At 39.1% G+C, this 25,199-nt stretch overlaps 1 protein-coding gene across 1 annotated transcript in view; it reads left to right on the forward strand.

Annotated features, from left to right (window-relative positions):
• The window catches only part of Prp8 (pre-mRNA processing factor 8), a 39,971-nt gene that overhangs the window by 8,146 nt on the left and 6,626 nt on the right, over window positions 1-25,199 (forward strand). Inside the window, exons 6-31 of the mRNA XM_088262425.1 lie at window positions 429-646; window positions 1,017-1,243; window positions 2,973-3,117; window positions 4,214-4,395; window positions 5,027-5,233; window positions 6,455-6,745; window positions 7,095-7,287; window positions 8,529-8,716; window positions 9,798-10,036; window positions 10,846-10,992; window positions 13,378-13,528; window positions 14,884-15,091; window positions 15,862-16,067; window positions 16,501-16,691; window positions 17,551-17,686; window positions 18,535-18,704; window positions 19,436-19,583; window positions 20,250-20,378; window positions 20,480-20,640; window positions 20,838-21,029; window positions 21,775-21,969; window positions 23,111-23,282; window positions 23,378-23,491; window positions 23,600-23,773; window positions 23,955-24,148; window positions 24,957-25,172. Coding sequence (XP_088118551.1) covers window positions 429-646; window positions 1,017-1,243; window positions 2,973-3,117; window positions 4,214-4,395; window positions 5,027-5,233; window positions 6,455-6,745; window positions 7,095-7,287; window positions 8,529-8,716; window positions 9,798-10,036; window positions 10,846-10,992; window positions 13,378-13,528; window positions 14,884-15,091; window positions 15,862-16,067; window positions 16,501-16,691; window positions 17,551-17,686; window positions 18,535-18,704; window positions 19,436-19,583; window positions 20,250-20,378; window positions 20,480-20,640; window positions 20,838-21,029; window positions 21,775-21,969; window positions 23,111-23,282; window positions 23,378-23,491; window positions 23,600-23,773; window positions 23,955-24,148; window positions 24,957-25,172 — 4,794 coding nt within the window. The remainder of the gene's footprint in view (window positions 1-428; window positions 647-1,016; window positions 1,244-2,972; window positions 3,118-4,213; window positions 4,396-5,026; window positions 5,234-6,454; window positions 6,746-7,094; window positions 7,288-8,528; window positions 8,717-9,797; window positions 10,037-10,845; window positions 10,993-13,377; window positions 13,529-14,883; window positions 15,092-15,861; window positions 16,068-16,500; window positions 16,692-17,550; window positions 17,687-18,534; window positions 18,705-19,435; window positions 19,584-20,249; window positions 20,379-20,479; window positions 20,641-20,837; window positions 21,030-21,774; window positions 21,970-23,110; window positions 23,283-23,377; window positions 23,492-23,599; window positions 23,774-23,954; window positions 24,149-24,956; window positions 25,173-25,199) is intronic.

Here is a 25,199-nt window from a genome sequence, read left to right on the forward strand (position 1 = left end):
ACTCAATTATTATATCGTAGTCGTACAGGAGAAAGTGACCAACTACCAAAACGTAAAATGTTCAGGAGGGCCATTTAAGTCACGTTTGCTTGGCAAGAAAATAAACTGTCATTTTTATATTATACTTCTAGTCAATATGTTATACTTCCAAATTTAAAATTCTTTGGGATTTATTCAGGGCTATATTAACCTAGTAAGATATCAAATAGTCAATGATCACGTTTTTGCAAAAAATACACTTGGTCACTTTCTCCTGTATGACTACGATATGTGTATTATGTTTTAAAAATATCTCGCTATATTATAATCCTTTTGATATTTCCATGTATAGTATTTATCTCACCAATTTAACCGCACCAGACATTTTCTGGTAATTTTGCTTGCCATGGATGGGAGACTATCTGTTTCTGAGCTGATTTCCGTTGCAGGTACCTGTTCCGCTCGTTCAAGTCGACCAAGTTCTTCCAGACGACGACGCTGGACTGGGTGGAGGCGGGCCTGCAGGTGTGCCGGCAGGGCTACAACATGCTCAACCTGCTCATCCACCGCAAGAACCTCAACTACCTGCATCTTGACTACAACTTCAACCTGAAGCCTGTCAAGACGCTCACCACCAAGGAGAGGAAAAAGTCCCGCTTCGGAAATGGTGAGTCGAGCGCCCTTACCGTTCTTGACTTCCTCTTATTTCTCTTCCCAATGCACTGATGTTCACTTACTTATCTCATCCTATCAAATTTATTACACTCACAGATCCCTGAATCACTATGTCTTTATGTAATTCACAATCAAGACAATGCCGCATCAATGAAACCCAAGGGCATCCTACGCACCATTGGGTGCAGGTAGATTTGGTGCGATTGATAGGTTGTGTGCGGATGAGATTAGAATTGATGAAAATGATTTTATCGTAGAATTTAAGTTATGCATAGTAAGTGTTTTAAGTATTGTTGGGTATAATTTTATTTTAGAAGTGTATTTTTATTGCATAGATGTTATAACCCTGCTTTGTGTTTCAGCGTTCCACCTGTGTCGTGAGATTCTCCGGCTGACCAAGCTGATCATCGACTCGCACGTGCAGTACCGCCTGAACAACGTGGACTCCTTCCAGCTGTCCGACGGGCTGCAGTACATATTCGCTCACGTGGGCCAGCTCACCGGCATGTACAGATACAAATACAAGCTCATGAGGCAGATCCGCATGTGCAAGGACTTGAAACATCTCATCTACTACAGATTCAACACCGTGAGTTTCATAACACTTATTCATTTATTTATAGAATGGGTGTTTAGTTTGTAGAACTCCATTTTAATTGATGTATTAAATGTTAAATCAAACACTGATTTTTGAGTCTATTAAGTTGTATTTTATTGTTTTTCTTCTTCTTCATCATCTTGTAGGCCTTGTGGCCTGTTTTTAAGAGGGATTAGCCTCCTGCGATGTCGATTCGCAGCTATCGACGCACCTCTTTAATGGTCTGCCCGCGAGTCATCTACCATGGGGTTGGCCGTACAGTGCGATGTAAGGGATTCTATTGTTGAAAAACATAAAAATCAATATTGTGACAGTTATTTCGCCTAGTTATGGCATTTTCAAACGAGTGTCAATCTTTTGACTATGGATTGTTGACATAGATTAGTAAATAAATGTAAAAAATTAACTATTGTGTAACACTGATGGCAACCCTGGCATATGGTAGCACTATTACCATAGAAAGAGGATAATAAAAGAACGCCATGCTACCCACGCTCTCTCTTGACTACCGGGCCTCAGCACAAGCAGATATGGCAACCAGAAGAAGGCATAGTTACGAAGTGATTGCATCCATAGCTAAGATAAATATTCTGATTCAACTCATTTGTGTAGTTATTTTCCGGATAGTTCTCGTATAATATACTATTGTAAAAAGTAACTAGAACTTTCTCTATTTATATTATATATGAGAATATAAAAAGTTCTCACTCGCTGTCAGAATAGTATATTTGTTTCTTCCGAATGGGTTTATTCAAAGGTTTATTTTATATTCCACTCAATTTCAATATATTGATAACACAACTTGGCCTAGGCAACGAATAGACATCGTCTTATCTTTAAGAATATTGAAAACATTATGTAATTTTGCATGTGCCATAAAAAATTGTGTATTTTATTATGATATATTTTGATAATATAATATTAATATGTAGAAATTAAGATTATGTAAGGCATAAATGTATTTGAGAAGAACAAAGTGACGCAGTTCATTAAGTTTTAAATGTTTACAATATTGTCCCCACCACATGCAACTCCTTGAAAATCATATATAAGGGGTGGAGGACCAATATTTGCGTGCTCGCGAGTGTTTTTGCCTAGAATTTTCACTCATGAATTACATGAAATTATAGTAACTTTAAACATAAACAGTAAATCCACTCACAAGCAGGCATAGGCTATGAAACTTATAAAGTTGAGTAGGGTCATGATAAATGGTGTAGCATAAGCCGTAGCTAGATTTCAGAGTCACTTGGACGTTAGGTAATTTAAAAAAAAAAATTGCGTGCTCAGATAAAAATAAAATTGAAACGTGTATATGTCGCGCTCGCTCTTTTTCTATGGGCATTGCTTTGTTCTTCTCGCCCTTATAAGTGTTTTATAATTTTCGATATATTGGTGTCGCTTTGTTCTTTTTGCCCTTATAATTTTGTAATTTCGGAAAATTAATAATTTACTTTCATTTACGCTTTTCCGTCTTCCTCATCACAAGTGTTCCAGTACCATTAGACGAAACGATATCTATGTGATGAGTTGCGCAGGAGTCCTGAAACCGGCAAGCTGTGTGTGCCGGTGGGTATTGCGGAACACCGTTCTGTCCGCGGGACACTCGGTCACCCCGCCATTACCCAGAGAAACTGCTTTCTGACCTTGAAAGTGATCAGTCTGGAGCATCTCTCGACCTCGGTATGTTTTCTGACGTGGGTCGCTTTCTCCGTTACAGGGCCCGGTTTCCAAGGGCCCCGGCTGCGGGATCTGGGCTCCCGGCTGGAGAGTGTGGCTCTTCTTCATGAGGGGCATCACGCCACTCTTGGAGAGGTGGCTCGGGAATCTGCTGTCCAGGCAGTTTGAAGGACGACACTCCAAAGGTAGAGTGACAATTACTATTATTTCCTGATTTTAACTTACTTTCAATTACTTGTCAACACATTCACCACGGATGACTCGTATAAAAGTCTTAAAGATTTCTTTTAAGAAACACGCATGACTTGTATAGGAATCTTTGGGTTCTTTGTACATTGAACGTAAAAAAAGATTGGCCAGAGCAATATTACTTTAAGATTTAGCCCACAGATGCCACTAGAAGGATATTATAAACCCTTTGGTTACCAAAATCTGATATATCGGTTTTCGTTATTAAAATTTATAAAATTCAATTTAATTTCTATTTACACAGTAGATACCGTTTAAAAGTATTTTAAATTTTTATATATTGAATTTTAAAGATAAAACTAATTTCAAACTAAAGTTTAAAACAAATCAGGAATCGAACCTGCGATGCCAAATCTCATAAATTGATTGAACAGTTGCCTTGCGGTGATATCTATGCATTTCTTATTTAATTTTCGGTAGCCATTTGGCGCCGTGGCATAGTTGGGTAGATGCTCGTCTGCGAAACTGACGTCGCGGGTTCGATTCCCGCCAATTGCAAAATGAATTTAAAAAAGATTAATTTTCAATTGGTCTGGGTGTTTATTATGTATTTTTCACTGCATTTACCTGCAGACAAACATCTAAAACAGACGCTTTTAAAATATTTCTAACTAAATATTTACGCTCATAATTTCATATTTTAAATCCTTTTCCTATTAACACACTAATGACAAGTGTTTTTTACGCCTGTGGAACGCTGGCGATGCCATTTGATAATTAGGCAGGCGCTGTGGAATAGTTGGGTAGATGCTCGTCTGCGAAACTGACGTCGTGGGTTCGATTCCCGCCAATTGTAAAATGAATTCAAGAAAGATTTATATTCAATTGGTCTGGGTGTTTGTGCTGTATTTTTCACATTTACCTTCCCTATCCTTACTATCCTACCTGCAGACAAGCCTCGATAGAATAGACGCTTTGCGAGTTATTCCTTAAAAAAAATATGTTTTCAAAGTAAATTTTTTATTTTAAATAGTGGTAATGACGCCAACCCTGGATTGTTTTCGGTGTGACTAATGCAACCTGCCGTTTCAGGGGTGGCAAAGACCGTGACGAAGCAGCGCGTGGAGTCCCACTTCGACCTAGAGCTGAGGGCGTCCGTGATGCACGACATTGTGGACATGATGCCCGAGGGCATAAAGCAGAACAAGGCCCGGACCATTCTGCAGCACCTATCCGAGGCGTGGCGCTGCTGGAAGGCCAACATCCCCTGGAAGGTGAGTGCCATTTATTGGCACCGATTGTTCCCGATACTAATTTGTTTAATTTTTTACAATGATTGAAATCAGTAAAAAGCACCTTAAATATATTATAGATTTTTTATTCTTGATTTCTTCTTCTTCTAACCCTTATCCACACCCAATGGTGCATAGGGCACTGCATCGTATTGATGCAGTATTCTTTATTGTTACTTACATAAAGGCAAGTGATCACTCCTGCGCTTTAGGGACCAGTCCAGGATAATATTAAATATATATATTCCTCTTCTAACCCTTATTCGAATCCAATGGTGTATGCATAACTGCATCGTATAGACACAGCGTTATCTTGATAGTTACTTACATGAAGGCTAGGTGATCACTCCTGCACTTCGGGGACCAATTCAGGGTAGTAAATAAATAAGTGTGTAAATTCACTAATATTTATTTTCATCCTCCCCTGGGAATCGAACCCGGGACCTTCAGCACGGTAGCTAAACACACTAACCACGTAGGTGGACCACTTGTTCTTTACCACTTGAGTATCATATTGCTACGACTAGTTTCGGAAGCGACAGATGCCTCCATCTTTGGGTGATAATACAATTTGAGAGTTGAATGGTTTGATGAGTGAGCATTGCGTGTCCAGGTGCCCGGCCTGCCCACGCCCATCGAGAACATGATCCTGCGCTATGTGAAGATGAAGGCCGACTGGTGGACCAACACGGCGCACTACAACCGGGAGAGGATCCGGCGCGGGGCCACCGTGGACAAGACCGTCTGCAAGAAGAACCTCGGCCGTCTCACCCGCCTCTACCTCAAGGCGGAGCAGGAGCGCCAGCACAACTACCTCAAGGTCCGTGCCACACTCTCTTCCCTAGATCTATCTATCCAAATATTCAAATTTCGGAATGCGCTGAGATGGAGCTGGCTTAATACCCCCGGGCATCATGTCCACAATGTCGTGCATCACGGACGCCATCAGCTCCAGGTCGAAGTGGGACTCCACGCGCTGCTTCGTTACGGTCTTTGCCACCCCTGAAACGGCAGGTCACATTAGTCGCACCGCAAAACAATCCAGGGTCGGTACCATTTTCAATATTTTAAATTTAATATTTACTTTGTAAATGCGACCATTAAAAAGATATTATATAAGCCGACTCAATTTATGATATCTGGCATTGCAGGTTCGATTCCTACTGATTCCAAAACTAATGTATGAAATACCTATTTCTAACAATTTACTTATCATTCATCATTCATTATTCGCTTTTTGTAAAACATTCAAAGGAATCTTTAAAGGTGGAGACTGACCGGAGCATTTCGTCGTAACATAACGTCGTAACATCGCTCACAGCGAGCATCACCGAGCATCCGAAACTATGGATGGAGCACTCGGGTCGGTGTACTAACTGCCTGAATGCTCGCATCGTAACGTGTTACGATACGACGGTCAGTCTCCACCTTTACATTTCGTAGTCATACAGGAGAAAGTGACCAAGTGCATTGTTTTACAGAAATGTGATCATTGACTATTTGATATCTTACTAGCTTAATATTTCCCTGAAAAAATCCCAAAGAATTTTAAACTTAAAAAGTAAATATATTGACTAGTTAAAAATGACTAACTGCATTGGTGTTTATTTTCTTGCCAAGCAATAGTTACTTAAATGGCCCTCCTGAACACTTCATTCAAAGTGAAGCGCCCTTGTGGTCGTATTTTACAAAAATGGCGCTATATAAATGATCCAAATTTCTTCAAATCCTCATCCACACTCGATGGTGCATAGGGCACTGCATCATATAAACACAGCATTATCTTGATCGTTAACACACAAAGGAAAAATGATCAACCCTCCACTTCAGGTGCTAGTCCAGGGTAGTATTGAATAAATATTACAGTGAAAAAATTACTTATATTTGTTTGACTCCCCCTCTGGGAATCGAACTCAGGACATCTAGCGCGGTAGCTAAACATGCTAACCATATTACACCATGAAGGCATACTATTAAGTACTACCATAATACAATAATTGTCTATGACGGATGCCTCTTTACAATGATGTTTCTCCCTCAGGACGGGCCGTACATATCTCCCGAGGAGGCGGTGGCCATCTACACGACGACGGTGCACTGGCTGGAGTCGCGGCGGTTCGCGCCCATCCCGTTCCCGCCGCTGTCGTACAAGCACGACACCAAGCTGCTGATCCTGGCGCTGGAGCGCCTCAAGGAGGCCTACAGCGTCAAGTCGCGCCTCAACCAGAGCCAGCGCGAGGAGCTCGGCCTCATCGAGCAGGCCTACGACAACCCGCACGAGGCGCTCTCCCGGATCAAGCGCCACCTGCTCACCCAGAGGGCCTTCAAGGAGGTAACCAAGCCTTCTCACAAACCCTTCAAATTAATCTATAATCTATTCAAATCCATTGGATTTTTTTTATTTATTTACAAAAATGTCAAATCGTTGTTTTATTTTAATGACCTGACGATGGAACGATTTTCCGAAACCGATAGATACGAATAAGTGTTTATAAAAGTGGTATTGCACAAAGTAAACAATGGATGATAAGGAGAGTGTTTTATTAACATACCACAAGTATATTATTGCTTTTAATAAACAAAATACAAAAATATCTTATTATATCTTATATCTTATATCTTATATTGGGCCTTAACATAACATAATTTTTCCACAATCAGTTTGTAATTTGGATTTTCAGACCGGAATAGAGTTCATGGATTTGTACTCGCACCTGGTGCCCGTGTACGACGTGGAGCCGCTGGAGAAGATCACGGACGCCTACCTGGACCAGTACCTGTGGTACGAGGCCGACAAGAGGCGCCTCTTCCCGCCCTGGGTCAAGCCCGCCGACACCGAGCCGCCCCCGCTCTTGGTCTACAAGTGGTGCCAAGGTGACCATTCCTTACTCAAATACCTTCAACATTCCACAGCGAACATTCCGGTGATGCGATGCCCACAGGGCTCAAAAGAAATATTCGTGATTTATCACTTTAAATGGAAAATTACAACACTTGTTTCAGACTACTTTCTTGGGTTTATTATAATACATTGTTGTCAGGCGGTTTTTTCATGACTAATTATGGTCGTATACTAATCACAAGTAACCGCACACCCTATTCGCTATTCCTAAACGCTTTTACAGTTGATAAAAGATATCTACAAGTACTGCGTCCTGGTAAAAAAAGTATGCTTATTCGGATATATATTTTTTAATGGATAGGAACAGAGGATATGAAAACGATAAAATTAAGTGAAAATTTAAGATTTTAATTTTTTTTTCCAAATTCGATAAAACCTTTGGTTCTTTCCTCCCACTCTACAAAATTGCCGATTGAATATTTTTTAAATACAAATATAGAATACTCTGTAGGTGTTAAAGATGGTTAGTAACTGAATGTTAACATATTTGGGTCGATGCTTGATTTCTAGTCTGGTTGTCAACAAGGAGCGCTGTGAGCAATGTGTTCCTGCCGTGTGCGTTGTGGCAATGGAGATGTGTCTAATACCATCCCCTTGTTACAAACCTCACGCCAGTGACACATTTGTAACTGCAACATCAAACTATTGACATGTTTCGCGAACGGTAAGTTGACATGCTATGATCTGATTTCTGTGTTTCGTTATCTTTAACACAATGATGAAATGCTGCTTATATATTTATATTTAGATATAAATATTTTTATGCTATAAAACAACTATGTTTATCGCAGTCGTACAGGAGAAAGTGACCAACTAAGACAACGTAAAATGTTCAGGAGGGCCATTTAAGTCACTTTTGCTTGGCAAGAAAATAAACATCAATGCTCTTAGTCATTTTTAACAAGTCAATATATTATACTTTCAAGTTTAAAATCCTTTGGGATTTTTTCAGGGTAATATTAAGCTAGGAAGATATCAAATAGTCAATGATCACGTTTTTGTAAAAAATACACTTGGTCACTTTCTCCTGTATGACTACGATATGTATATCCACTTTTATTTTATTTTATATGTCAAAAAATGTCAGGACATTACTTAAATATTTTTATATCTAGAGCTTCCCAAGGCAGGGACAATTTTTCTCAAGTATGAAAAGTGAAATGCCTTTGTATTGATGACTCTAGCGGGATTTTGATTTAGCGTTTGGTTGCAGGCATCAACAACCTGCAGGACGTCTGGGAAGTGGGCGATGGGGAGTGCAACGTCCTGTTGGAGTCCCGGTTCGAAAAGTTGTACGAGAAGATCGATCTCACCCTCCTCAACAGGTTGCTCCGGCTTATCGTGGACCACAACATCGCCGACTATATGACCGCCAAGAACAACGTCGTCATCAACTACAAGGTCAGTAGACACCGCCTTATCTCGGATTGCAGTAAAAGTCCGTAGATACACAACTAGGATGATTTGAAATTTTTGCCATTTTTATAGTCCTAAAATTATACCACTATAAATTCCGATTCTATACTGTAGTAGTAAGTTCCCCGGTTCGTTTCGTTAAAGCCGCTTGTACACTACACGGAGTTTCACCATTCAGCAGTCCGGTTTTAAAAAATGAAAGCGATTACGACAGTTTAACGTGATTGAATTTACGCGCAACGTGTTCACGCACCGATCCGAAGAAAGATGGACAAAAGCACAAGCCAATCCAAGCCAATCATCCGTTTTATATGTTAACGGACGGTAAAATTCCGTGTGGTGCACAAACGCCCTAATATTTATTTTATGTTACCCTGGACTGTATCTGAATCACTGGGTTGATCACCTATTCTTCATGTATTTAATGATCAAGATAACACTGTTTCTGCATGATGCAGTGTCCTATGCACTATTGGGCGGGGATAAGGGTTAATTAAGGAGAAGAAAAGGTTAGAAAAGTTTAATTTCTCAAAAGATATTTATGAATTTTAATAATAAAAAATGATACTTCCGCAACTCCTGTATTTTTTTGTTTTGATAAATACCCGATTTTCAACAATACAAATGCCTTTTATGTATGTTTTCCCAAAATGTTAAAAACTATGATAACTCTATTAGAGCAAGAGTGACATATTTTTTTAGGTATGTCTATAAAATACCTTATGTAAATTACATAAGTACAAGGGAGACATCTATATGTTTTATATGTCTTAACAATTATATGTGCTTACTATTGGGAGATTATATGTGACATGACATTAGAAAACTATGTAAATAAAAAATATATATATTCATAAAATTAGTGTGTATTTTTTGTGTACTGTTTTAACCTTTTTGTAAGTTACCAAAATTTCTCAGATTAAATTTGTATTTTGAAATACAATTGGTGCCTTGATTACACTATGCGGTGTGGTCACCCTAGTGGCGACTGATGCCACATGATACCGCATTGACGAGTGTCGAGTATCAGTCTGTGCCAAGCTAACGTGAATGTTTGTTTGGGCAGGACATGAACCACACCAACAGCTACGGCATAATCCGCGGCCTGCAGTTTGCCTCGTTCGTAGTGCAGTACTACGGGCTGGTGCTGGACCTGCTGGTGCTGGGCCTGCAGCGCGCCTCGGAGATGGCCGGCCCGCCGCAGCTGCCCAACGACTTCCTGACCTTCCAGGACGCGCCCACGGAGGTGGCGCATCCCATCCGCCTCTACTGCCGCTACGTCGACCGGATACACATCTACTTCAGGTGGGACAGACTATACCGGAGACTATATCCATATAATGTGTATGTGTGTGTGAGTGTGTTTGTTTGCAAATTCATTTTTGTTATATACCATGTATCTATTTGTGAAGACCAGCTTTTTGTAATTGTTTTGTTTACTCTCATGTATTTGTAGCTGTTGGTTTTCCTGAAAAAAAAAGAAAAATTATATCAACTGACAAAAACAGAAGCAGAAGAAGAATATTCACATTTTTATATAGTGTTCCAAATACATATCATCGTTGCACGCAGACGTTTTTAGCACCGTAAGGGAAAGATTAAAGCCTTTATTTATTGATATCTGAGTTGTATTTTATTGTTAGAAATAAATAATAAAAAAATTGACAGTTGTTTCGCCTTGTTATGGCATTAGTTTGAAAAAAATCAGTGTTTGATTTTAACACTTAAAATATAAAACAAACCTTAGTGTTTTTTCACTCTCAATATTTATTTAATATTACCCTGGACTGGTACCTGAAGCGCAGGACTGATCACCTGCTTTCATATAATATAATAATTTGCATCAATTTGATGCAGTGCCCTATGCACCGTTGGGTGCAGATAAGGGTCAGTATATCCATATCATATAAACTGACAAGATAACAAATGCAGCGGAAAAAATTGAGAATTTGAATTAACTGTAGGAATTTATTCTTAAACTCAAACTTCTTTGGCAGCGATTCAATAATTGGACAAGAATTGAGAGTGAAATTTCAAAGATGCCGAATGGATTCTATTTAATGTTTATGTTTTTTCGTGATATACGTGATATTCATACAAAATTTCATTTCTAGATTCACGGCTGAGGAAGCTCGGGACTTGATCCAGAGATACCTCACGGAGCACCCCGACCCCAACAACGAGAACATTGTCGGCTACAACAACAAGAAGTGCTGGCCACGAGACGCGAGGATGAGGCTCATGAAGCATGACGTCAACCTGTAAGCGACACCTGCTATATTTAATCAGAAAAACAGGGATATTGAAAGCTTTTAAATGCAAATTCACAGTAAAATCGGGATACAATTTTAATTTTTTAATTACTGTTTTACTTAGTAAATATCACTTTTTCTTAAAATCTACTGTGACACGTATTTTGATGCATTCCGCATCATTTTCAAACACCTTACGTTTGAAAATGATGCGGAGTGCATCGAAACACGTGTCACAGTAGATTTTAAGGAATAGTGGTATTTACTAAGTAAAATATTAATAAAAAATGGATAGCTTTTACCACAAAGTGACTGCCGAATCAATTGATGAAATAATATTTTAAGTTAATCGGAATTATTGTTGCATAATCGGAGGGCATGTATGACTAGATGCCTAGACTAGGGCATGTATGAATAGATGTGAAGGAGGCGAGGACTGTATGTCAGGACAGAAGAGTGTGGCGTTCCATCCTCTCTGCCTACCCCTGCGGTGATACGGCGTGATGATAGTAGTAGTAGTAGTAGTAGTATATTTTAAGTTGCTTTACATTTTCAATAAATTTCGCAACTTAGTTAAAAAAATAAATAAAATTGCTTAGCAAGAGCAGGTCTGTCAGGAAGCCTAGATGTTTCTGTATCAGATCTGGGAATGCGGTGGGACAGCTTTCAATGTAATCAGAAAAACAAGTCAAGGAAAAAAATATATAAATATAACGTTACTTGTGAAAGGGATCCGTAATAGTGTCGATGAATAATGGTTGAGTGGGAAATTCGATGACTGACCATTTTCTGTAAATGTGTTTGCAATGTTCCGTGTCTGTCTGCTGTGCTGGTCGGCGTTGTGGAGGCGTCTGTACAGGCCAATGTCGGGTCGGATTCGGATCTAGCTGACTAACTGAACTAACTAAATACTAATCCCTTTCACTGCCTACACTGGGGTACTTCTACAAAATTTGGTGGTGGATATACAAACTTGCATTTATTTAGATTGGCAGTGACAATTAAAAGCTTTTAAATCTAAATTCACAATAAAATCAGGATACAATTTTGTTTCACATTTTCAATAAATTTTGTAATTTGGTTTAAAAAAAAATTTCTTTGCATGAGATGGTCTGTCAGAAAGCCTAGATGCTTCTGTATCAGATCTGGGAATGCGCTGGGACAGCTTTGAATTATCAGAAAAACAAGCCAATGTCTCACGGGGTATTTTGTGATGATGAGAAGCGCAGGAGTCCTAAACCGGCGGGAGATGTGTGCCGGGGGGTATTGCGAGCCGCCGAGTTGTCCCAGGGACGCTCGGTCATCCCGCATCCATCCAGACAAACAGCTTTCTGAACAAAATTATCATACAGTTCTGCGTGACACGGCTATGGCTCGCAAACGAATCATCTCAGTGGACATTTGTCAAAAATGACTTATATAATTGTGTTACCTTCAATATCATGTGTGATGTTGATAATCTATATGAAAAAAAAAGTTTTTTGTAAAAAAAGTATATGAAAGTAAAAATGACTAACCACAAAGTAAATGCTTTAACTTTTAATGATATTGAGATTTAAAAAAATCTCCTAAAGTAATTCACCGATTGCTTTGAAATTTTGACTCAATGTTGCATTTGAATATGCACATTTTTATTTACAGCCAAGACAGGTGTTTTTACTTGTGACATGTAGAAACATGTTTTTTAAATATTTTTTTTTATACCTAAATGGCAGCACCATCTGTTGAATGTGACAGTAACTTTTCAATACTAAACTTTGTTCTTGGTAGACAGTATGCTTTTTGACAGGTGCTGGCACTAAAATAATTGATAATATTTTTGTATTAAAGTGATGTCTATTCGCTGCTCAGCAAAGCAAACATGAAAAGAAATTAGATGTTTAAATGTGTTTTTTGCATATGAAGTTGAAGGTAACCAAAATGCATAAAAATGTGCACAGCACCGCAACGTAAGGCTTCAAAAATTGCACAAATATGTGCACACTGTAAGCAATGTGTTAATATAGATAACCAAATTCGAAATGTCTCAACTTCATTTTATGTTAGGGTCAAAAGGCGCTGCCAAGTCTTTGTATTAGACCACCTGGGATGATTATTTCATTCGCAATTTTTTACTTCATTATATCAGCCCGTTGAGGTCCACTGCTGGACAAAGGCCTCCCCCTTCCGCCTCCACTCCTCCCGATCCTGCGCCGTCCCCATCCACTGTCTTCCAGCAAACTTCCTGATGTCGTCCACCCATCTCATCGGTGGACGTCCTTGAGGCCTCTGGTTCCTCGGTCTCCACACCATAACAAATTTTTTACTTTATATATGATATTGTGTTTAACTTTTGTAATTTTGCAAGCTGTCTCATGTATTTTGTGGTAAAAAGGGTTGGTCTTTCCTTTTCAGTGGTCGAGCCGTATTCTGGGACATCAAGAATAGATTACCGAGATCCACAACCACAGTGCAGTGGGAAGGAAGCTTTGTATCAGTCTACTCCAAGGACAATCCCAACTTGCTCTTCAATATGGGAGGTTTTGAGTGCAGGATTTTACCCAAGGTAAACTCGGTTACTTCGGTAAAATACAAAATTGCTACTTGGAAAAAGTTTATTGCCACTTTTTAACCCTTTGACTGATGAAGATAGAAGTTTTTTTTAAAAAATTTCAAGTACAGTGGTACCTCGACATACGAGTTTAATTCGTTCCGCAACCTTGCTCGTATCTTGAACTACTCATATCTCAAAACAAATTTCCCCATACAAAACAATTGCACTACCATTAATCCGTTCCAACCTCCAAAATGTCACCCCCAGTTATTTTTGTTACGTGGTTTTGAATAATAAAAACGTATTTATAAATATCCAATATTTATTGCACAAAAACAAAAAAGAGAATGTAAAGAAATAAATTAGATATCCTCACTGGTCTTTGCCTTTTTCGCTACATTTTTCTCGCTTTCACCTGTAGGCCGTTTAGAAAAAAACATGTCCAAGGAGGTTTGTTTCTTCCTCCCTCTCAGAATGTTCCGGAAATGAGTTAGGCAAGTGTCATTAAAAAGGTCAGATGCACGACCTGTTGCAACTTTTCTGGGTGTTTTTTTCAAACCGAACTCGTATCTCGAATTTCGCTCGTAACTAAAAGCAAAAAATCACTTGCTCGTCGGCTCGTATCTCGAAAAACTCGTATGTTGGGGCACTCGTATGTCGAGGTACCACTGTATATGATATATTGTATGACAATTAAGAACGAAGATATTAGAAAGGAATGTAAGGCTGAATTAAGGATAATTGAAAAGATCTTTAAGGTGGTATGGACATATGGAGTGAATGGATAACGAGAGAATGACTAAGAAATTGTAACAGAACGAGGACGACTGAAAAAGACACAACCACATCAATCAGAAGCTAAAATCTGTTGGTGACAAAAGGCTACGTAATCGGAGGGCATGTACAGCTAGATGTATGGATATGAAGGAAGCTAGGGGTGTATGTCAGGATGTGTACGAAAGAGGCTAGGAGTGTATAAAGAGTGTGTCATTCCATCATCTCTGCGTACCCCTCCGAGAAACAGCATGATAGTAGTAGTAGTAAAATATGTTGGGAACATAGGAAATAATACCGAAATTGGGCGATAGAATCCACTACAGTCCACATAGAACTGCCCAGTGAGAATACATTCAACTAACTAACCAACTAAAAAAAGTAATCATTAATAATACATTCAACTACCTCATAATATAATATGATAAAATCAGTTAGAGTTATTTCTTCCGCTGGATGTATTACTTATATTAATATGCCAGGGTGCCATTCGTAAAGGCCCATTTTTGTTTTGCCCGTAGGTGAGCAAATCGGGCAAAGGGTTAATTTTTATTGTTGGTTGCAAGTTTTAAATACAGCTTGTCTGATTTCAGTGTCGGACCAGTCACGAGGAGTTCACACACCGTGACGGAGTGTGGAACCTGCAGAACGAGGTGACCAAGGAGCGTACGGCGCAGTGCTTCCTCAGGGTGGACGACGAGAGCCTCAACCGCTTCCACAACCGAGTCCGGCAGATCCTCATGGCCTCCGGCTCCACCACCTTCACCAAGATTGTCAACAAGTGGAACACGGCACTCATCGGTAAATGGCACATTTTACCCAACTAACTAGCCATCCGCTCCGTAGTCTAATGGTCGGCATGCTTGGCTTCCGTACTGGAGGTCCCGGGTTTGATTGCCAGGGTAGGGTCTTCTTCTTCTTCTTTTTAATGGCTTTTCACCCATCTTGGGTGTTATAGCCAGTGTCGAGTTATTTTTTATTTACACTTTTTACATTTGACTTTCAAGTGTTAGTATTCCTGTTAGTGGGGTTAGTTTTATTAGTAATGTTAGTTTGTTTAGTGAGTTATACACCTTTACAAATTTATACAATTAATTTTAAGATATTTACAAATTATTTTATATTCAAGTTTGTTAGGGGAGGTTAATAAGGTAGGGTCAAATAAATATAAGTGATTTTTCACTGTAATATTTGTTCAATATTACCCTGGACTGGTACCTGAAACAGAGAGCTGATCACCTTTCCTTCATGTGTTAACGATCAAGATGATACTTCGTTTATATATTGGGGAGCTCTATGCATCATCGGGTGCGAATGAGGGTTTGATAAGAAGAAGAACTAGCCATTACACCTTTTTCTGCAGGGATAGGCAGAGAGAATTGAGCGCCACACCGCTCTGTCTTTGCAATTTTTTTTGTTGCCTCTTCCGCATTTATGTATCTCCTCATTCATACCCGCCGATTATCCAACCCCTGGCCTGGCCACTTTCAAATATTTGAAATACTTGATCATGCCAAGTTTTCCTCGATCTTTTTGAAAGAATGATGTATTGAATATTCTCTTCTCGGTAGGTTTGATGACGTATTTCCGTGAGGCGGTGGTGAACACCCAGGAGCTGCTGGACTTGCTGGTAAAGTGCGAGAACAAGATCCAGACCAGGATCAAGATCGGACTCAACTCCAAGATGCCCTCCCGCTTCCCGCCCGTGGTGTTCTACACGCCCAAGGAGCTGGGCGGCCTGGGAATGCTGTCCATGGGTCACGTCCTCATTCCTCAGGTAACCTTTTTTTTTTTTTTGAGGTCAAGGGATCTTGCATTCCTTATGTCACTGCGACCATATTAGGTCTATTGTTACCTCCCTCTGTATCACAGCTCACTCCCGAGACCTACGTGTGTCATGTAACTCACGACCTGTCTTGGTGGTAGGAGCTTCACCTTCTCGGAGTCCAGTAGAGGTCCTCCAAGGATGTGACTTCGTTTGCGAGCGAGTGCGTCACAAAGAGAATGTGGATTGGCGTTTCGTTATCCTCCATACAAAATCTGCTAAGTTTTATGATCCATAAACAATTTCTAGTATCGGATTTTACCCATATTGCCAACAGCTATCACGCTGCACATTGAGAGAAAATTAAATTAAGTATCTGATGTTTGAATGGCCAGTATCGTCATGAATCTTTGTAATAAAAGGGTATTTTTTATTTTATCAACAGTCTGATTTGCGGTGGTCCAAGCAAACGGAGGTGGGCATCACCCACTTCCGGTCGGGCATGTCCCACGACGAGGACCAGCTGATTCCCAATCTGTACCGCTACGTGCAGCCGTGGGAGTCGGAGTTCATCGACTCGCAGCGCGTGTGGGCCGAGTATGCGCTCAAGAGGCAGGAGGCCAACGCCCAGAACAGGTACGCCCCCTGCCAAGTGAGGACTGCAATCATTTTGGTCATTTCTCATTTATTAATTTATTTTCTTTTATGCATATTACAATTCTCATCATATATTACACAAAAAACATAAATATTATAAGTCATTCCATTTTATAAGTCATTCCACACACACATACACATACATACACACATCGTTCACTCCTTTCAAGAACGTCATAAATCAAAATACTTGATTTTTCAGGAGAACGTTTTTAAAGTTTAAAATTATAACAAAATGTATTAAAAATAAATATCAAGCCACTTATTGAACTTTTTACTGTGCAACAGATCTTTTCAGGTTTTTTCTCCATTTGAAAAATATTTAGTTCATTTTAAAAAATAATTAAACAATACCTTTTATTCAAAATGTAAAAACAACATTTTCTGCCCTGTAGCGGGTAAATATTAAGTTTAAAATATGCCTCTTTTGCTGGGATATAGTACATTTTCTGGGCATTCCGAAAACATGCACAACTGAAAATTGTCAAATTTTGATTTATGACGTTCTTGAAAGGAGTGAGCGACATAAGTATACATACATTTATATTTTTTATTTTTTAAAAGAGGTCAAGGGATTATGTCACTGCGGCCATATTAGGTCTGTTGTGACCTCCCTCTGTGTCATAGCTCACTCTCAAGACCTATGTGAGTCATGTAACTCACTACCTATCTTGGTAGTAGGATCTTCACCTTCTCGGAGTTCAGTAGTGGTCCTCCAAGAAGGTGAAGATACTGAAAGAGTTTTGGTATTTTTTGCATATCATTATACTTACTTCTTCCTGGCTATATCCCAGCATATAAAAGTGATTTTGAATAATCATTACTTTGTCTTTGACAGGCGCTTGACTTTAGAGGACCTGGAAGATTCGTGGGACCGCGGTATCCCCAGGATCAACACGCTGTTCCAGAAAGATCGTCACACCCTCGCCTACGACAAGGGCTGGAGAATTAGAACAGAGTTCAAGCAGTATCAGGTACGGATAGCTTCATACTTATAGTTCGTCGGTATTTATGACTAAATTAACTCACTAATTGTTAGTATTCAATATTTCAGTAGGGAACACCACTTAATATTCTGTAGTTAACGCATTGTTCGTGGGAAACGCTTAAAAACGTCTTTCACATAATGTTGGTAGAGAGCGGGAGACGCTTATAAGCGTTTTATTTACTTACTTTTGGTAGATCGCGAGATGCCAAAAAAACATTGTACAGATCGGAATTGGGTTTGCGGTTACTTGTGATTAGCATACGACCCTAATTATTTTACTAATTAGGATCGGGGTTTTATGAAAAAATTCCCCGACAACCATATAACCAATAGTAGTCAAGTAGGTAATTTCCACCAAATTTTTAATAATCAATAGTTCATCGGTAAAAACTGCTTAATTTTCATTATTAAATATTATCACAAGATATATTTTAATGTTGTCCATCAATGCCTCTCTCATCAGTGAACTTGATGCGACTATTAACATTATCTGTGATGCATTTTACAATAATTTCATTAATTGATTCAGCAGTCACTTTGTGATGATATCTGTCCATTTTTAATTTAAATTTTACTTGGTAAATACCATTATTTCTTTTATTTTACAATGCTTTGGTCATATTCTACGACGCAATGTGGACAATACAGAAATAGTGGCAGTTGATATTTATTTCATTGAGGAAGAGCCCAATGAAATGACTCATTCCCTGGAGGCTTGATAATGGGACAGTTGGAGACAGGCATCCAGGCGCATGTGTCAATAGAAGCGACCATTATCCTCAGCCATGAAGAACAAACTAGGAAGACGGGTGAAGACTGTTGCTTTGTTTCCAGGTGCTGAAGCAGAACCCCTTCTGGTGGACGCACCAGCGCCACGACGGCAAACTGTGGAACCTGAACAACTACAGGACCGACATGATACAGGCTCTGGGAGGCGTGGAGGGGATCCTCGAGCACACCCTCTTCAAGGGCACCTACTTCCCCACCTGGGAGGGTCTCTTCTGGTAAGCCATTTCAAACCATTCAATACGTCAGGGGATCGTCAACCTTTTTATGCCTACCGCCCACTTTTGTATATTTTTCATGGTTAAAATTCCTCTATACATCGTTATATTTCAATTCAGTCCATCAACCATTCAATTCGTCTTGAATACACATCTCTTTTACATACTCTGGAGCCATATTATGTTTCAATTTATGCATGAGTAAACAGAAAACTTAACCCTTTCGGGAAAGCATAACCAGTGCAGTTGGTGAAATAGCGGGGTGATGTGACTGAATTTAGAAACTCCAAAAATCAGTCTCGCTGCTGCGTTTAACACTGATTGCAGCCGAGTTGTTTTATTGTTTGGTAGACCCGTGTATATACCGTTTCAATATTAGTTCAAGATAGTTAGTTAATGAAGCCATGCCGAAAAACAAAAATTGTGAAGCAAAATTTCCCAAGATTGTGGGGTAAAAGCAAAAATAGTCTACTCTTTATTACTTTACGGTATGGATGACTTATATGCAATATGTCATCCAATCCAACGTCACATATGATGAGTTGCGCAGGAGTCCTGAAACTGGCAAGCTATGTGTGCCGGTGGGTATTGCGGAACACCGTGCTGTCCGCGGGACACTCGGTCTCCCCGCAAGCGCCCAGAGAAACTGCTTTCTGAACAAATTGTAACAACATTATTCATTTTGTATTTAAACAAAAAATGTGTTATAATGTGTTTGTTTTCATTCGCAGGGAGAAGGCGTCAGGTTTCGAAGAGTCCATGAAGTACAAGAAGCTAACCAACGCCCAGAGATCCGGTTTGAACCAGATTCCCAACAGAAGATTCACGCTATGGTGGTCTCCGACAATCAATAGGGCCAATGTGTATGTCGGTTTCCAGGTAACAATCTTTCAATATTTTCATTTGAAGCGAATACCGCACTAATTCATTATTGTCAGGAGTTTGAAAATTTCTGGTTTTGCTTATCAAAAACGATGTGATACTCCATTCTCACTTCTCATTTGTTTAGCAGATCTCTATCAGTGTCTTTCCTAGATAGAAGAGAGAGTTACCAGCTACAATGAATCCGGGCATTATTATTATTAATTTTATTACCTGAAGTATAACTACACAATCAGAGGACATGTATGATTTATGGATGTATGGATGTAAAAGAAGCTAGGAGTGTATGTTAGGATAGATGAGTGTGGCGTTCCATTCTCTCTGCCTACGCCTGCTGGGAATAGGCGCGATGGTAGTGGTATCTAAAATGCAGGAAAAATCGCCTTGGTATCATTAATTACAAACAAGAAAACACTGAATATATACGATGCAGTGCCCTATGCATCGTATGTATGAAGTGTACCGGGTGGGGATAGGGGTTGGAAAAAGAAGAGGATATGTTTGAGTTAATAAATTTCATCTGTTATCTAAAATAATACAACTCGGAGCTGTCAACTGGTAAAAATATTTAAAAAAATAAATTGTACCCCATTTTTCTCATAAAAATGTGTCCATATGAGTCCAAAGTTACCCGTGTTGATCATAGTTTTTTTTAAATTTTAGGTTCAACTGGATTTGACTGGAATATTCATGCACGGCAAAATTCCCACACTGAAGATCTCCCTCATTCAAATATTCAGGGCCCATTTGTGGCAGAAAGTCCACGAGTCCATAGTCATGGACCTGTGTCAGGTAATTTCTTCATTTGTATTGTTCCAATTACCAACGGCGTAAATCGATTTTATTAAAAAAAAAACACATTTATCACGCCATTGGTTTGTCACGCCTTGCAGGTCTTTGATCAAGAATTAGACGCCCTTGAGATTGAGACGGTCCAGAAGGAGACAATCCATCCCAGGAAATCTTACAAGATGAATTCATCGTGTGCTGATATTCTTCTGTTCTCTGCCTACAAGTGGAATGTGTCGCGGCCATCTTTACTAGCCGATAACAAGTGAGTGTTGAAAAATAAATAGACAAAATATGTTCTTTTATAACATAGATATAAAAATAACCATAAAGTATATAAATATTGTCTATTGCAAAATCATAGAAATCATCACAATATAATTGGCGATTGTCTTCTAGATTCTAATGGTTTATATCAATTTTATCATAGACAATTTGCATCCCTTATTTGAATTTTTGCAGGGACACGATGGACAACACGACAACCCAAAAGTATTGGATGGACATTCAGCTGCGTTGGGGTGACTATGATTCCCACGATGTTGAAAGATACGCACGTGCCAAGTTCTTGGATTACACCACCGATAACATGTCAATTTATCCTTCACCCACTGGATTGCTCATCGCTATAGATTTAGCCTACAATCTTCACAGGTAATTAAAAAATTAACCCTTTACTGCTTAGTATTAATTTAGATTATGTTAGTGTAAAAAATTATCTTTAATTTAATAATTTAACTAAGGTCAACTGAAAGCTTGATTTGACTGCAAATTTTCTTTTTATTAATTTCTCAAATAAATATTATTAGTTTTGTAAAATTACACCTTACCAACCGCACAATTTCGCTACAAACGCCTTACCTTATACTTGAAACTGCTCTTTTTTTGCAAAAATTAACACTTAACATTTAACTACCGCGCATGCTACGTTGGCGTCCTATTTTAGTCATGCGTTATCAATCACATTGCCATGTTGGCAACCTCGACTATACGCAACTTTGATACAGAAAAAAGATTATCTAATTTTTACGATTTGAAATTTCACTACTTGTTCGTTGGATGTACTTGCAAAATATCTTAATATTTATTACAATTTTTTTATGATAGAATATAAAAAAATCCATGTTTTAGACAGATGTTTGTCATTTTAAGCGTAACATTTTTTGTCTAAATTCCAAAAAAATTTAGTAGCGTGGTTGTCAATCGTGGGTAGAATAGTGAATGTTACATGTGTATAAAGTGTTCATTTAAACTAGCCTATGACAAATCGTAAGCCCTATAAATACTCAGATTTGCATATTCTTCGTTGTGTGTTGACTTGTCGAAATGTTGTTTTAATCAAATTAACAAGCCTTTACTGTGTGAGTTGTGAATCTATAACTATGATGGCTGTTTTCAGTGCGTATGGAAACTGGTTCCCCGGCTGCAAGCCCCTGATCCAGCAGGCCATGGCCAAGATCCTGAAGGCCAACCCGGCGCTCTACGTGCTGAGGGAGCGCATCCGCAAGGCCCTGCAGCTCTACAGCAGCGAGCCCACCGAGCCCTACCTCTCCAGCCAGAACTACGGAGAGCTCTTCTCCAACCAAATCATATGGTAATCAATTTGTTTTGTAAAATTTGCAAAATCAATTATCTTATTGACGGGTTTACAAATATTCTTCTTCTCCGTCTTACTCCTCATTACTGAGGGTTGAGACTCTTGTGGAAGCCATGATTCTTCTCCAGTTATCCCTTGACTGCGCTGCACATAAAGTACTTTAACTATAAGTTGAAAACGAAAATATACTAAGACATATCGCTCACTCCTTTCAAGAACGTCATAAATCAAAAATTGTCAATTTTGAGTTGTGCATGTTTTCGTAATACCCAGAAAATGTACTATATCCCAGCAAAAGAGCCATATTTTTAACTTAATATTTACCCGCTACAGGGCAGAAAGTGTTATTTTTGCATTTTGAAGAAAAGGTATTGTTTAATTATTTTTTTAAATATACTAAATATTTTTCAAATGGAGAAAAAATATTCAGGTTTTACCTAAAAAGATCTGTTGCACAGTAAAAAGTTAAATAAGTGGCTTGATATTTATTTTTAATACATTGTATTTTATGTTTGAACTTTAAAAACGTTCTGAAAAATCAAGTTTTTTGATTTATGACGTTCTTGAAAGGAGTGAGCGATATGGGAAAAGATTATAGACACTCAAATTCTTATCTGGCCTAGTTATTTTTTATTCATTCTTATTTTTTTAATATTTTTTAAAAAGGAATAACCTGCAAAGCGTCTATTTTAAATGCTTGTCTGCAGGTAGGATAGTAAGGATGGGGAAGGTTAATGTGAAAAATACATCACAAACACTCACACCAATTGAAAATAAATCTTTCTTGAATTCATTTTGCAATTGGCGGGAATCGAACCCGCGTTGCCAGTTTCGCAGTCGAGCGGCTACCCAACTACGCTACAGCCCTTGCCTAGTTCCTACCCAACCCCCTATAAACTATTAACCAATCAGTGTTGATATTATTTCATCACTGCAAATATTGGTCAAAATGTTTAAAATAAATTTGACGGCAAAGATATGCGGTAAAACTATTCTCATTAGATAATTTTTTACCTTTCAGAATTGTTGTAGCAAAACATAAACCATATATCCTTTAGTGGGGTTAATGGGCAGATAAGTAGATAAACGACTTCTAAATATTCAGCTGATTAATTGTGGATTTGTACTTTGATTCCAGGTTTGTGGACGACACAAACGTGTATCGAGTCACGATCCACAAGACGTTTGAGGGTAACCTGACCACCAAGCCCATCAACGGTGCCATTTTCATATTCAACCCTCGAACCGGGCAGCTGTTCCTCAAGATCATCCACACCTCGGTGTGGGCGGGACAGAAGCGTCTCGGACAGGTAACATTTTGTCACAAAATACATTTTCCGACTAGTAGTTCAATATTGAATTAATGGATATGAATTATTCAAACTGAAATCTAAACTAATTTCAGTTGGCCAAGTGGAAGACGGCCGAAGAAGTTGCCGCGCTGATCAGATCTTTGCCCGTTGAAGAACAGCCCAAACAGATTATTGTAACCAGAAAGGGAATGTTGGATCCACTTGAGGTAATTATTGCTCTTGATATATTTTTAAACCTCAGAAACATTGTACAATTTAGGCAGTCGTATTCTTTTATGAAAATAGTAATGATATAATTTATGGTATGTTTCTAGGTGCATCTGTTGGACTTCCCCAATATTGTGATCAAGGGATCGGAGTTGCAACTGCCATTCCAAGCTTGCCTCAAGGTGGAGAAGTTTGGTGACTTGATCCTCAAGGCCACTGAACCTCAGATGGTGCTGTTCAATCTCTACGATGATTGGCTGAAGACCATTTCATCATACACAGTGAGTTATTTATTGTTGCTTTTCACAATGTTCATTACTCACAACTGTTCATCATTCGTGACAGTTCATCATTCACGACATTTCATCATTCATGACAGTTCACCATTCATGACAGTTCATCATTCATGAGAGTGGATTATTCACTAGTTTGTGTATTTTAGTGGTCAAACTTTGTCAACAGGCTTTCTCCCGTTTGATCCTCATCCTCCGCGCCCTCCACGTGAACACGGAGCGCACCAAGGTGCTGCTGAAGCCCGACAAGACTACCATCACGGAGCCGCATCACATCTGGCCGTCGCTGTCCGACGAGGAGTGGATCAAGGTGGAAGTTCAGCTCAAGGATCTCATCCTCGCTGACTACGGAAAGAAAAACAAGTGAGTATAGTCAACGATTCAATTTCGGTGTCAGCAGTACCAGTGACAACTCTTGAATTTGACAGTACGCTGTAGCATTTAAACTTGCACATCCTATCAGGAATTTTCGCTCGGACAAGGCTGTTTTCAGTTCACAATTTACTCGAGATATGTGCATTGAAAACAATCGGTTATTAAATAAGAACAGTATTTTCACTGTCTCAATTAATAATAGACATTTTTTGGGTCAAACTGTCAAACCTTCTTGAGGGTAGTGCAGTAAAAACAGTAAACATCGGTGGATGGGTCTATTATTACAGTTTTATGTAAAAAATATTTCATAAATTGATTTGGCACTCACTTTGTGGTATAATATCTATCCATGTTTAATTAAAAATTTACTTGGTCAAGACGTTTTTTAAGTTTTACTCGGTTTTAACCCAAAATTTAAAAAAAACATAGTGGTATTTACAAAGTCAAACTTAAATTAAAAATGCAAAAAATCATGTCTTCAGCTAATTATTCTTTGTCATGCACGTGATATTAGTGTAGAGTTGCCATATTTTTCTAACTTTTGTCATTACTTCTTCAAATTTTTTTAAATTTGATTTTTCTTTTGTATAATACATGTGAAAATTAAATTTTTCATATTTTGGCTAAATATTGTCAGATTTTCTGGGACACTGTCATGAATAATGGCGATGTATCGAGATGAATGGTAACCTACACAAGCGCTGTTCTCTTGTGTTGCGCGTGTGGCCTTGTTTACAAGTTATGTTCAATGCAATGTAAGGATATGGATTGAACGGGTGTAATTATTGTCTGGCAGCGTGAACGTGGCATCGCTGACGCAGTCGGAGATCCGGGACATCATCCTCGGCATGGAGATCTCGGCCCCGTCAGCGCAGCGCCAGCAGATAGCCGAGATCGAGAAGCAGAGCAAGGAGCAGAGCCAGCTCACGGCCACCACCACGCGCACCGTCAACAAGCACGGGGACGAGATCATCACCAGCACCACCAGCAACTACGAGAGCCAGACCTTCAGGTCAGTACACCACCCATACTACCCGCG

This window comes from Brachycentrus maculatus, unplaced genomic scaffold (assembly GCF_059751285.1).
Source record: "Brachycentrus maculatus isolate JH-2025_06_01 unplaced genomic scaffold, ASM5975128v1 h1tg000180l, whole genome shotgun sequence".
Lineage (NCBI taxonomy): Eukaryota > Metazoa > Arthropoda > Insecta > Trichoptera > Brachycentridae > Brachycentrus > Brachycentrus maculatus.